The sequence below is a fragment of the Brachycentrus maculatus genome, unplaced genomic scaffold (assembly GCF_059751285.1).
Source record: "Brachycentrus maculatus isolate JH-2025_06_01 unplaced genomic scaffold, ASM5975128v1 h1tg000049l, whole genome shotgun sequence".
In the NCBI taxonomy this organism is placed as follows: Eukaryota; Metazoa; Arthropoda; class Insecta; order Trichoptera; family Brachycentridae; genus Brachycentrus; species Brachycentrus maculatus.
The window spans coordinates 1,588,754-1,604,396 of NW_028280803.1; the positions used below are offsets into that span (position 1 = coordinate 1,588,754).

At 30.5% G+C, this 15,643-nt stretch overlaps 2 protein-coding genes across 2 annotated transcripts in view; both read left to right on the forward strand.

The window, feature by feature from the left end:
* Positions 1-3,017, forward strand: part of LOC148312179 (paired mesoderm homeobox protein 2A-like) — an 83,716-nt gene extending 80,699 nt beyond the window's left edge. The window contains exon 4 of the mRNA XM_088277753.1: positions 2,686-3,017. Coding sequence (XP_088133879.1) covers positions 2,686-2,882 — 197 coding nt within the window. The 3' untranslated portion in view covers positions 2,883-3,017. The remainder of the gene's footprint in view (positions 1-2,685) is intronic.
* A 10,367-nt stretch (positions 3,018-13,384) lies between these two features.
* On the forward strand, positions 13,385-14,918 carry Mp20 (muscle-specific protein 20 transgelin). The gene is made up of 4 exons (XM_088277709.1): positions 13,385-13,472; positions 13,628-13,839; positions 14,018-14,138; positions 14,258-14,918. Exons 1-4 carry the CDS (start codon positions 13,443-13,445, stop codon positions 14,447-14,449), a joined length of 555 nt encoding a protein of 184 aa, XP_088133835.1. The 5' UTR covers positions 13,385-13,442; the 3' UTR covers positions 14,450-14,918.
* The last annotated feature ends 725 nt before the right edge of the window (positions 14,919-15,643 follow it).

Consider the following 15,643-nt stretch of genomic DNA (forward strand, 5'->3'; position numbering starts at 1 on the left):
GGAGACTCATGAGAGTGATTTAACCTTGTGAATAAACGATGTTGCTATGCTATTTCATAGTAATTAGATGAATTGAAGTCTTGGCAAAACGTTAATGTACACTTCTTACAAAGTTATATAATAAAAAGTAGCAATTCATCACTCTAGCTCTTTTGGCTAGCAACGAGGATATTACAGTCTGACAAAACTAGGAAGAAGACCTATCTGAGCTGATAAAATGAGAAAGTAGTCCCATTGTAGCACTAAGCTTCTGTTAAGAGCAGCTGCAGACAGAATTAAAAATTGCCATGTTTGCCAACCTTGAAAAAACAAAGTAAGTACTCAAGATTTCAGTTCATATGTGCGCGATGTTCTTGTTTTAATAAAAGCTTGTTGGCGTGGAGATCTTCGTCATCATCATTTGTTCAAAATGTCACATTGGCAGCAAGTATCATCAATCTAATAACTATATGAATTTTATCACAAAACATACATGATATTTGAAGAATTTAACCATTACAATATTTCAAAAAGTATTGTCAAAGAGTGATTGACAAATTATTTTACGAGGCGAATGTGGTTGGTAATAGAAGAAAAACTGAGGAAATCTTAGAATGATCAAACATTTCAAACACTTGAGTGTTGTCAGGTAGGGAATCAGAATAATCAGCGAGTATGTATGAGGAGATGCATATGTATATATGAGAGACGAATATTGTTTTCAATGTCAGATTGGTATGGCGTTTATTCTATCTGCCTATCCCTGTGAGAAAGCGAGTTGATGATTTGTTAGTTATTAAGTTAGCAAAATACATATTTTTTTTTTATGATTGTAATAATTTAGTACTATTTTCAGTCAATAATAATATGAACGAAAGATTACTCTTACATTTTTAAGCTTACTCATTGAAATTACATAGTTTAGACAATTTAAACTTTGCTTCAATTTGAAAAAATAAATATGCTTTTCAAAGTGGAAAACAATGTATGACAACAAAAAAATAAATAATGGAAAGTTGAGATTCGGCAATATCAATAAAATAATCAATAGAAAGGTATGCTGAGATGGTTTGGACTCGTAGAACGAATGAGCGAGGAAAAAATGGTAAAATAAATTTATGGGGCGAATGTAGTAGGAAATAAGAGCAGAGAAAGACCGAGGAAAACGAGGCAGGATAAATTATTTCATAAACTTATAAGTGGTAAATATAATATAATACTAATAAGTATTGTATTATATTTACCACTTATAAGTTTATGAAATAATTTATCATGCCTCGTTTTCCTCGGTCTTTCTCTGCTCTTATTTCCTACTACATTCGCCCCATAAATTTATTTTACCATTTTTGACCAAATTCAGTAGGAATAATCGGCGGGTGTGTATGAGGAAATCCTCGAATGTGGAAGAAGCGAGTAATATATGCCTGTATGTATGTGCGTATATGTATAAACATTTGAATATTTGTGATTTTATGCACGACATTGTAAATAAAATTGATTTTAACACGATATTCTTGAATTACTGTGACAAACATTTTAAATTAATTTCCTGTTTGACATCTTTGAAGACATTTATAGATTCATGTGTCATATTAATCAATCAAAAGTGCAAGGAAGTTACCGGTTCTGTATACAATTAATGAACTCAATTATTCATACAAGTCCCATTACACTTCTTGGACAGCGAATCGTGAATATGAATGATGAATTGTATGACCGTGATATGAAAACATACGGTAATACAAAAGCCAAAATATAATATGTACTATTTTCAACTTAAAAGCGAACTTTTCAATTAATTATTTTGCTCTAAAATTATTTAAAAAATTGTGGTTACTAACAAAATTCAAAATGCCAAAGTTGTTAGAAATAAAATATCCCGAAATAAAAAAGTATTTGTGCTATGTACGTGTTTGTATGCATGCATGTTTATATTTATATATTTCGAACGAATGAATTAGGAAAAAGCAGTTTAAAAAAAATGTGGGGCGAACGTTGTTGGAAATATGAGCGGAAGAAGTCAGAGGAAAACTTGGCATGATCAAGTATTTCTTATACCTGAAAGTAATTCCCTAATTAATTACACAAAAGCCATCTTTGGTGGGACGAGGAATGATTTTAATAGGCAGAGACTCTTTCCATTTGTATGTAAGGTCCGAATACATACATGAGAAACGCTTAAAAATGTCCTTTTCATTTTATTATTTAAGTTATAATATGACTAGTTTATTTATTTATTATTTTATAACATTTTGAGTGTGTCCAAATATTTGTTCACAAATCTGGATTATCACCAATTAGTATTTTTTTTTTCATTATCATTAAATATCCTCATCCCTAACAGATCGCTGTACATGACTTTTCTCATCCCGCCATAGATGGCTATAGTAAACTCGAGCATGCTACGTTACAAATTTAATCAATATATCTTAAGAATTTGAGTAGTGTAGAATTTATTCAATCATGGGTAGAATTGATGAATGTTACACGTGTGTAAAGTGATTACTCAAACAAGCCTATGACGGTTGTAAATACCCAGATTTCCATATAATCTCTTCTTCATCTATGTTGAGATGTCAAAAAATAATGTAAAAAATAACTTCTAATCGGAGATAATCCAGATATTCGAACAGGTATTTGGACACCCTCAAAAATGTTGCATTCAATAACTATTGAAATTTTCTTAAATGATCTATTTTTTTCCAGTGAAACTCGGTGACGACTCACCCCTAAGTACCAACAACAACAAATGGGGATGCGGCAGCATGGGCGGCGGCGTGGGCGGCGGCGGGGGCGGGGGGCTCTCCGCCCACCACGCTGCCTTCTCCAGCCTCCTCGCGGGCTCTCCGTATCTCCTGGCAGACCAGATGAACAGCCTCCCCAAACACAACCACCTCTTCTAGGCGGCCTAGTCCCAAACCAGTTCGTCGGTATTGTCCACAAATATTATCCAATACTAGCAATTAATAGAATTATAGAATTAAGACATGTACAATGAATTCGCAGGTTTATAATCAATTTCACTTTTCAAAATATTTTGAGTGTGTCAAAATCTGGGTTTGTCCCTTTTTGAATTATTTAAATTGATATCTGAGTATAGATTTTGAAAATCAAGGAAATCTTGATATTTACAGGGGTTACAACCCTTAGATAAGCTGGTTCAAGTAATCACTGTATACACGTGTAATGTTCACAATTTTTTGCACGATTGGCAACCATACTACTCAAATTTTATAAGTTGTTTTTATCCTTGAATTGACAACATCTTTCACATCATGCAAGTTCTTCGCACCGTCTATGGTCGTGATGAGCATATTTGTTTTACATTTAGCAGAGACCTTCATGAAATGTATTATATCTTAATTTTTTAAGATGTATTCGTTAATAATAAAAATACTCAAATCAAAAACATGCCGATAAAATGGTGTCAATTAAAGAATACGTACAGCTTTCAAAGTAAGAGAAGTGTGGTGGATGGTCAATGTTAGACGTGTTTAAATTGATCACTTAAACCAGCCTTTGATAGATCGTAAGCCTTGTAAATACCCAGACTTCCACATTCTTTTTCTTCTATATCGGGATAAAAAGGTTCTCCGCACCTGATTTAGATCAACACATTAAGTTTTGTTGTTGTTGAAAGAAGGTAATTTAAAATTGAGAAATTTAATTCAAAGTATTAATCGATCGAAAAGTGATTTATCAATTTATTTAAACATTATTTTTTAATGATGCTTTAACAAAATGTTTAAACAGAATTAAATTTATAGGATTTTAAAAATGTTTATATGATTTATCGAATCCAATTATTTCTCAACATTTTAAAATTAAAAAAGGCCAAACTAAATATTTCGCATATTTCTACATAAAATAAAGTACAAAGGAAATACATTTACACTCATTTTTATTTTTTATTTTATTTAAAATAAAAAAACGCCATCTCAGTAATCACTTATAAAAACAATGAATAATAATCGAATTCCATAAGGAAAATGCCAATATCATGGTTGATTGCTAGGATGGAATTTTTATATTGATTTTGTAGATTTTTTGTTGTTATTTTTCATTTAAAACTTTTTTAAGCAAACGATATCTTCAGTTATTTTACTTTCTGTTACGAAAATCAGATAATCAAAAAAGAATTCTCAAGTAATTTAAAGTGTATATATTTTAAGTAATTTTCCACCTAATGTATAAAATTTTATATGATAGCTTCTTACTAGATCGTGTGCTAATCATATTAAATTTTTCTAATGTAAATATGTAATTTTTAACCTTCTAACCGTTCCAGCAGTATATTTATTAAAATAAATTATTTCGGAGTTGTATGTATAATTAATCTAGAAAAATTGAGATCAGTTTATTTTTGTACAAATGTTTCTTTAATTCTGTTTTAGAACTAATAATATAAATAAGATTTATGTAACTGTACCGAAGAGAGCATAAAAATATGTATTTAATTGTCCAAAGTATGTTTAAGGAATTAGTACATATATAAAATAATACAAATTCCAAGCCAAAATTGTTTGAAAATATAAAAAATTAAAAAAACTTCTTATCAAGATTTCATTGATAATTCAGTATAAATGAAAATATGTAATATAAATGAGTAAACTTAAGTCTAGGCATTTACAGGGCTCAAGATCTGTCAGTGGCTGGTTTAAGTGACCATATTATGTAAATTTTGTTACATAATATGATCAATGAAACGAGTAACATTAGTAACACAGTGTAAAAACAGTTCCACCCATGATTGATAACAATTAAGTATCAAATTGTGGTACAGTGGGTACGAAGCCAGAAATTCTTATTCGGAGCCCGCGACACTTACCACAGGACCACAACCCATCACATTTTTTCATGATTTAATAAATATATTGTATTTTAAAGTATCAAACATTCCACCTTTTATATTTTGACAAAATAATATGGACAATTAACAGTTTTTTCTTCTAATGATTTTTAAAACATTCATACATATAATATTTACATGCATTTTAATTTGATTAATGTTAACATTATTAAATTGTGATACAAAATTATTGTTGCTGATAACAATAAAAATGTTATTTTTCACCAATCTTTGTACGATTGGGTTTTATAAATGAACAAAAAGTTTTATGCAAAATACTTTTTTTTATGTTTAAAAAAGGTATTACGTAGTATACGCATTAGTAAAAATATTATATAAATAATCGTATTAAGAACAAATTGATAAATTATTTCATATGGTATTTACACATACAGTAATTTTCAAAAAATAATATATTCAAGTTGCGAAAATTCGTTTTGATCAATTAATTATAGCACATTTTATACTATACTTTGGAAATCGTCAATCAAGTATCTTGTATTTCTACAATTAATTAAATTATACGTTCTCAACATTTTGAATTTGTCTAAATACTTATTCAAAATCTGGGTTTTTCCATTTAGGAATTATTTTAACATTTTTCGAAATCTCAACAAAGATGAAGAAGAATATGGAAGTTCGGGTATATTTATAGAGCTTATGATCTGTCAAAGGCTGATCACTTTACACAAGTGTGACATTCACCGTTCTACCCATGATAGACAGCCACAGTACATAAAATTTCAACTTAATTCCTAGATATATGATCAATCTCATGACACAGTGCATATTAGCTCACAACAGCCATCTATATTTGATCGAGAAAGTTTTATTTAGCAGAGACCCTTTTATTTGGATGTGTGCAAGATCTAAACCCTGAATTATTTTTACATACTTACTGAAAAACGCCAGAAATCATGTTTTTATTTTTTTATGCAGTTTACGATTTCTTAAGCAGACTTTCACATATCGCTCACTCCTTTCAAAAACGTCATATATCAAAAAACTTAATTTTTCAGGAGATCGTTTTTAAAGTTTAAAAATATAATAAAGTGTATTGAAAATAAAGTGTATTAAAAATCAAGTCACTCATTAAACTTTTTACTGTGCAAACAGATCTTTTTAGGTAAAACCTGAAGGTTTTACCTCTATTTGAAAAATATTTAGTACATTTAAAAAAAATACTTAAACAATACCTTTTCTTCAAAATGCAAAAACAACACTTTCTGCCCTGTAGCGGGTAAATATTATGTTTAAAATATGCCGTTTTTGCTGGGTACACTTTCTAGGCAATCCAAAAACACGCACAACTGAAAATTGACGATTTTTGATATATGACGTTGTTGAAAGGAATGAGCGATGTAAGAAGATTTTTTCACTGTTTAACCTTTTTTTATAGTAATTTAATATTTTTTTGTTAAAATTAATTACATTCACCTAAAACAACTTCGATAATATCGTTAACAATTTATAAAAATAAGTATGTATCGCTTAAAATTTTTAAGCAAATCCGAAATAATTATTATTCATCAGATTATATTTTCGCGAAGCTGACGTGGAATGTTTACAAAACTATCTTAAATTAGATTTATTATTCTTGTGTTGGCTCTGGTTATACTCAAAAGCTCACGGTTAAAATAAATATTTACATGGGAATCAAATACAACGTAGTTTGAGTATGGGTATGCTGTAAAACAGCGAATTCTTTCATAAATCACATTTTAAGACAGATCAAAAAAAAATCAAACACGTATGTATTTCAAAACAACTTTGTTTAATCGAATCGTATGAATGAATATCTTATAAAATATTTATTACTTGTTTTTTTAGTAAAAGCACCTTTTTATACAGGTTTAAAAAAGTGTTTAATATTTAAACTGGTGATATATCTATGTATGGTCATGTTTAAAAAAATCAAACATTTAAAAAAAATCAACTTCGTTTAATCGAATCGTATGTATGAATATTTTATAATCTTTATTTTGTAAAAACATCTTTGTATACAGGCCTCAAAAAGTGTGTTTAATATTGAAACTGGTAATATATCTGGTCATGTTTTATTATAGTTTAATAATAATAAGACATGACTTCAGAAAATATTACGTGGTTTTTTGAGATACAGGTAATTTTAAGACACTTAAAAAAACACACATTCTTTTGTTTGTCATTCTACAAGTTTAAATGGATAAGCAATCTGTTTTCATGTAAAATATTTTTTAAATAATAAACTTTATTTCTTAGTTAATAATTTTTCTACAACTTTGGTATTTTTTCAGCAAAAATGTTTGATTTTGTGTATACCAATGTTTTTCACTGAACGATATTAAATAAACATAACTAGACTTAAAACCTTGAAAATTCTCCATTCAGTTATAGTCAAATTTTACAATTGTGTATTAATTTTTCAGTAAAAAGATAACAATTTTGGAATTGGAATCAAAATAAATTTTAAATTTTCCCCAGAAAACACATGGTTAGTTTCTTTTTTACATAAAAAATCAGATTCCAGCGGATTTCATAGGTGTCAATAATTATTCGATAAATTAATTATATTTAAAAGTTGTAAATAAAATACTTTAAGTTGATGGTCCACAATATGTATATACAATGTCCCTCCTTAATGAAATAATATATCTAGTCATTATATTTATTAAACTTAGATTAAGGGTAATTTGATTCAACTTAGAAATTAAGGGAGCCATACGGGAACAGAAAATTTATGTATTTAAAATAAAATAAAAACAGATGTAATTTTTATTATTTTTTTGGTTTGTTTTATTTTTCGTAATATTGAAATTGAATATGAAAATTTTCTGTTTCTTGGAATGGTATTAAATGTTTTTGTGATCACATTCATGTGGAATTACAATAAAGTCGAATTTTCAAATATGATAATCTTTTATTTCACCCTTGTAGTATGACACTATTTATTTAATGTTTTGAATATTGAAAGCATTAACTTTGTGGATCATATTGATATATTATTTTGATAAATAAAAATACTTGGGTTTTTGATCCACTCACATTTTTATTAACAACCAACTAGTTTCGGCAACAATCTGTTGCCCGCTTCAGGGTTTAATTTATGACTAGTCATAAATTAAACCCTGAAGAGGGCAACAGGTTGTTGCCGAAACTAGTTGGTTGTTAATAATAATGCAAGTGGATCATTAAACAAAGTATTTTTATTTATGAAAATAACCTATTTATTTAAGTTTAAATTTTATCAGTACCTATGCAAGAGCTAGAGCAAATAGGGAACTAATATCAAACATCAAATGAAAGCTCATTACACATAAATCTTGAAAAAATATACAAAAAAAGACTATAATACCATTTATTATATAACATTAAACCACGAGTGTAAGTCCCTCTCTAAGCACAAGAGCTCAGTCTCTTTTTTGGAGAGGCACAGTGATTCAAAATATAAAAGTTTTCCATATGTATAAATGTTTCGAATAAAAATGTTATAAATAAAAATGTTAATATATTAAATAATCAAAAAAAAACAAAGCCCGAAACGTGTCCTACTTGGGACCTGTATTTAGATGAGACACGTTCAAGCTACTGCAACTGGTCCTCAAGGGTAAGATCGAGGTTCGAAGAGTTGTCGGAAGAAGGAGGATTTCCTGGCTCCATAATATACAAGAGTGGACAGGAGTACGTAGCGTCGAAGAGCTGATTCGGACAGCCCAAAATATGGACACTTTCTTAAGTGATAGTCAAAGAAGAAGTTGCAAGATATTGATAATTTAAAATTGTTGGGTAATATATCCAAAATTAAACAAGGTTTATTGGATTGAATTCTACATTTATTTTTGTTTACATCACGTATTAACAAATACATAAAAAAGTGGAATTCAATCCAATAAACCTTGTTTAATTTTGGATATATTACCCAACAATTCAATATGGAATTCTACCAACTGTCTGCAGTTAAAATAAATATTAATATTTTATTCTTCTTCTATCACCTATCCACACACAAATGGTGCACAAGGCACTGCCTTAGATCGACGCAGTGTTTAACTACTCGCAAATTGGTAAGTATGTGAGGGCAGTGTGTTTATTTCTTAAATATAAAGGAAAGTAAATGACATTACTGAATACACGAGCATAGGATGAAGGAAACTACTTTTGTAAGGCAAGGAAAATGAAGAGAGAAATTATGAGACGAAAAGGAGACTAAATAAATAAAAATAACTTGTATTTTAATAATAATAATAAAACCCTTATCCGCACCCCAATGGTGCATAGGGCACTGCGTCATATAAACGCAGTGTTATCTTTATCGTTTACACATGAAGGAAAAGTGATCAGCCCTCCGCTTCAGGTACCAGTCCAGGGTAATATTGAATAAATATGACAGTGAAAAAATCACTTATATTTATTTTACCCCCCTTGGGAATCGAATCCGGGACCTCCAGAACGGTAGCCGAGCGTGCTGACCATTACACTACGGAGGCGGACAGATTTATATTTTACATTCTCAAAATGTTTTTCTTTTGGATTTTGTATTTTACATTCTCAAAATGTTTTTCTTACCCTCATCTGCACCTAGTGGTGCATAAGGCATTTAACTGATGCATTGTCAAATTTATCGTTAATTTAATTATGCGAAGACAATGTGATCAATCTTGCGCTTCAGGCTTCAGCCAAGGGTAATATTAAATGAATATTACTGTGAAAAAACACTTATACTTTTTCCTACTCCATTGGGTATAATATGTTATCATGAAAATAAATATAAAATAGCAAAGTCATCTTTATTTATAGGATATGTAATAATAATAAAATGAAAATTGAAAGATTCGAAAAGTGTCATTTAAAAAAAAAGTATAGTAAGACATAGATTTTTCTCAAAGCTGCCACAGTTTTTTCTTTATTAAAATAAAGTAGGCACTGTCTATGTGCCCGATAGAGAACACTATTAAATGTATGTGTAATAAAACTAGAATTTTATTATTATTACTAGTTAACTAATAAGCAATTTGTTCCAAGCAGCATTATTACACATATTCTTACTGAATCAACGAGTTTAATAAGGGGCCAACATGACGTTTTTATGATACATATATTTGAATGTCGTATGAAAATAACACACACTTGTTCCTAGTGACACATTTCAAACTGCCCCTGAATGCTGCAAATACTTGCATATGTCCATCATATAATATTATGATGTATAGTATTTGTATATGACTCTTGAACTGCATTGCAGGGCTGGTTAAAAATGACTCATTTTATGTATTTATTTTTATCATATTTATGTTATTACAAATTACAATAATGTGTGATTTTTTCCTTGCCAAGGACACATTTTACAATACTTATTTGTAAGATAATAAAGAGAATTGATTTTCCACTTTGTGGTTATATCTATCCATTTTCAATTTGAATTTTACTTGGTATGTACCATTATTTTTTCAAGTATTTTGTTGAATATGTATATCGAAAACGCGTCACTATAGATTTTAAGAAAAAGTTGTATTCACCAAGCAAAATTTAAATTAAAAATAGGTAGATATAACCACAAAGTTGCTGCTGAATTAATTGATTAAATATCTGAATTCAATTCCCAAATGCCACATATCAATGTGGATGCTTCAAGAGAGACAAAAGAGAGATTTTCGTCAAAAGGCTAATTTTAAATTTTCAACGATAGATGTTATCTATGAAATACCGAGAGTGAGATTTATTTAAACAAATTTTACATACATAAGTCACATATATAATATTCTTAATGAGTTCCAACACATTAAAAGACACAAGATTAAGGTAAACAAGACTGAAAAACAAATAAGAAAACACAGGGCCAAATGTAAAATTTAAAGCAATAAAGGTACAGTATATAGGCATATGAAAAAACAAAAGGTAAGAAGTATGTTTAAAGGAAAAAATAAGAATACACAAATCGCTCACTGCTTTCATATATCAAAAATCGTCAATATTAAGTTGTGCATGTTTTCGGAATGCCCAGAAAATGTACTATATCCCAGCAAAAGCGGCATATTTTTAATTATATATTTACCCGCTACAGGGCAGAAAGTGCTGTTTTTGCATTTTGTAGAATAGGTATTGTTTTATTATTTTTTTAAATACACTAAATATTTTTCAAATGGAGAAAAAACATTCAAGTTTTACTTAAAAAGATCAGTTGCACAGTAAAAAGTTCAAAAAATGGCTTGATATTTATTTTTAATACTACATATTTTATTTTTAAACTTTAAAAACGATCTCCTGAAAAATCAAGTTTTTGATATATGAGTTGTTGAAAGGAGTGAACGAAATACCTTTCCATAAAGTGTTTTTTTAGTTCATTCATGAACATGAATGAACTGAAATATGTGAAATGAGTGTGGAAGACATGATATTGAAAAATAACGTATTTCCACATTTTTTTAATATTACATGAAAATACCACGTATCTGTATATAATATATTGAATGGCCTTTTTATCCAAATAAATATTGTTTGTAGCTGTAAAATGATTGTGGGTCTCTCCATAAAACTTTGGTATGTGTGATGATAATGATCTAATAACAAAACGTGAGTCAGCGGGAATGTTGGTCCATGCGGTGGGATATTATTCTGGAAGATTGGGGAACGGAACGGGAAAATGGATCGGCCGAAGGCGATTTCTTGTCCAATATTCCCACTAAAATTAGGACGCCGGAAAATCTTCAGCGGCGTAGGCGACTGGCGTGATAATATTATTTTTAAAAAAAAATTGAAAACCGCATTTTTGTTTGGAATTAGACAAATATGTGGGATTTTTCTTTATTTTTAAAAGATATTTGACATCTGAACATAGATAAAGAAAAATATGGAAGTCTGGGTATTTGTTTACAAGGCGGATGACCTTTCATAGGCTGGTTAAGAAATATGTACACGTAAAACAAATACCATTCTACCCATGCTTGACAAACACTCAAATTTTTGGAAGTCATACATATATCGCTCACTCCTTTCAAGAACGTCATAAATCAAAAATCGACAATTGTCAGTTGTGCATGTTTTAGAAATGCCCAGAAAATGTACTATATACCAGCAAAACCGGCATATATTTAACTTAATATTTACCCGCTACAGGGCAGAAAGTGTTGTTTTTGCATTTTGAAGAAAATGTATTGTTTAATTATTTTTTTTAAAAAACTAAATATTTTTCAAATGGAGAAAAAACCTTCAGGTTTTACCTAAAAAGATCTGTTGCACAGTAAAAAGTTCAATAAGTGGCTTGATATTTATTTTTAATACATTGTGTTATATTTTTAACTTAAAAAACGTTCTCCTAAAAAATCAATTATTTTGATTTATGACGTTCTTGAAAGGAGTGAGCGATATGATCAATCTCATGACGTTCCGTGATTGAGTTCATAACAGCCATGTAGAATAAGATTTTTTTAACATCTCAACATAAATAAAGAAGAATATGGAAATCTGCAATGGGGTGGTCGAGTAATCACCTTTTACACGTGCAACGTTTACCCACGATTGACAACCACACTACCTACTTAAATTATTGGAACTCCTACATTTATCATTAATCTCGTGAAAAAATAAATAATTTAAGTACTTCATAATTCATAATTTCGACCAATTTTTTCATAAAAAACGATGATTACTGTGTTTTATTAGAGTTCTAATATGTTTTACATCTTAAAAATGAGATATTATATTTTCACAACTGTTTAGCAATTTCTTTAAACAAAATCTACAGCTAGTTTTCAACGACCATTTGAATTCTAACATCACTTCCATATATCAAAAAAAGTTTAAAAGTTTGTTATACCCAAAATATATAATTTATATACTTATGTATATTTAAAATTATCAAGACCTGAAATAATTCGTATGTTATATTTTATAATGAACAATATAATTAACGTTATAAAGTATATCATATCATAAAGTGATCACATATGATATCCAATGCTATATGCTTTATAACACTTTTGTGAACACCTACATTTGTACACACAAATGCATGCACATTATAATAACAGAACATCACCATGATATGGTTGCCATCATGATATGGTTACCAAATTAGTAAGCAAGAATTCAAAGTTTTCTTTCCCATTTTTACTAGACTCAGATGACCTACGAATTTCCTGTTTTGCATGTAGATCTGTTTGATTAACATAAAAATTAAAGTTATTTTATTTCGATATAAAGTCCCTATTATCTGGTATTTTAAAGTTCTATCAATTTAATATTGTGTATTCAAGGTATTCATCCTTTTCATTAAATTATTCAGCACAATTTTATTTTGATTAAAACATACTAACATACATTTATTTTGGTTAAAATAAAGTAAATTCATTATAAATCAAGTTTTCTAGAACGTATTAATTAAATCTTTAAATTCCACGACGTTTCTCCAAAAAAATCTGACAAATGTTGAGCAGATGACACTTATTTATTATTCAAGAAGCCGAAAATATTAGCGCAATCAATCTTTGCAAAGTTATGACGTTACACCACTGGCCGCGGGAAGCGCGCAGGGTGGGCGGGAGGTGGCCTATATAGTCCGCCACCAGCGAGTCGATCTTCAGTTCAGGTCTTCCTCCGTAGTCCGCCTAGCTCTACTCCACACACAACCACAGCAACCATGTCTCTGGAACGCCAAGTTAGGGCCAAGGTCAGCATCTCGATCCCTATCCAAGTGCTTTGTGAAATAAGTGATGTGCAGTGATGTGCCTACAGCGCAATATACTCTCAACCGTTACTGTGTTATCCATCCAAAATACAAAAGTTTGCGTCTATTGTAATATTCGATCTTCTTTATTATTTTAGCTGGCCGGTAAGCGCGATGCTAACCAGGAGAAGGAGGCTCAGGAATGGATGGAATCCATTCTTGGAGCCAAGTTCCCCCCTGGCGAACTTTACGAGGATGTGATCAAGGACGGAACCGTCCTTTGCCAGCTCATGAACAAGATCTGCCCTGGATCAGTTTCCAAGATTAACACCAGCGGTGGACAGTTCAAGATGATGGAAAACATCAACAAGTATGTATAATACATAGACCTTCATTTCATAGTGTTTCTACTTCATTATCCAAAACTAGTTCTTTATTATGTAAATTAATTCCATTCCTTTAAAACTTAGGTGTTTTATAAACATCCTTTATTATTTAACCATATTAGTCATGGGAATGTTACTAACGATGTTCTCTTCTTGTTTCAGCTTCCAAATGGCTCTGAAGAACTACGGAGTCCAGGATATTGATGTGTTCCAGACTGTTGACTTGTGGGACAAAAAGGATATCTCTCAAGTCACCAGCACACTCTTTGCCCTGGGTAGACAGGTAAAACAAAAACATATTTTTAAAAAACATTCAAATTTTGAATTTCGTGAGATAAACATATCTTCAGATGACCTCATTTAAAATGCGGAATTATAAGTAATTTTGTAATTTTTTTGCAGACCTACAAGCACCCTGAGTGGTCCGGCCCGTACCTGGGACCCAAGCCCTCCGATGAGTGCAAGAGGGAATTCACCGACGAACAGATCGCCGCTGGAAAGTCCGTCATCGGTCTCCAAGCCGGCTCCAACAAGGGTGCCACCCAGGCTGGCCAGAACATGGGAGCTGGTCGCAAAATCCTCCTGGGAAAGTAAATTCCCCAAATCCACATATTTCCAAGATGAACTTACACCAGTTCGTCGAACTCTAGTCATTGGAAGAATCGCCACAGCTGTTTAACAACCCATGAACTTTCTAATAACAACCCATCTGTTAAATGGACCATCAGCCAAAGATGTTGTTTAAATCTAATTTTCCAATCTACCCTAGTGATCAATATTACGTCGAAGTTATCAGTATTCCAAGAATACCATCTTCATCAAATAAGTACAAAACAATGCCAAATTGAAAATGTAACAATATTGACTTTATTATGGTTTGTACAGCATGGGAGAGTTGCCAGGTTTCCAAAATATGGATGACCTTGGCGTATTCGAGTATGATATCAGTCGAAGAGGTGTTTATGTATTTTGTACATATTTTAATAATTACTCTTAATGAAACCTAATTTTATTTTGTATTATGTAACATTTTATACGAAAAAAATACATTATTTTAAAGAAATATGTTTTTAATTCATTCAAAAAAACCTAAGAGACCAGTAATTGGTAAAATATAAATACCCAAAATTACGTAGAATCACCATTATTTATGTAATATTTTCTCTTTTATTTCTTCTTTCATGATTTATATCAAAAGTTGGCTGAAATTCAATTGCAATAGTGATAAGATCGTTGAAAGCACAGCTTTCTCTTTCGATATTTGAGATTCCTCTTACATCACCTCCAGATATATCCAGAGGACCCACCCACGCACCTTGCGGCACACCTCGCTAGACTTCACACATGTCCGAGATGAGATACAAGACGGTGGTATTTATAGAGTGGTGTTATTGTGTCACGCTGAAAGCTACACTTATTTGGTGGTGGCTCCTGAAATATGCGAGGAGTGGGGGGAGGGGTCTCCACCCGATAAATTAAGCAGCGTGGAAGTGTGACCTTTTCAAACACCAAATACATATTTCAACGTATTGATAATTTGGATAGTAGGTATTTGAAAAAATAAAAATTTGGATTCAGTAATTGTTTTTATTCAAGACTTCCATATTTACACCAACTTATAAATCGTGATGAAATAAATATATGTTTTTAAATCTTTTTAATAGGTATCTACATTGTTGACAAAAAACTTATTTAAAGTAAATTTTTATACATCTTTTATACATGCTGTTCGGTTTTTGACCTTTTAGCGAAAGCTAAAATGACAGTACACAACGGTGTCCTGGTTCC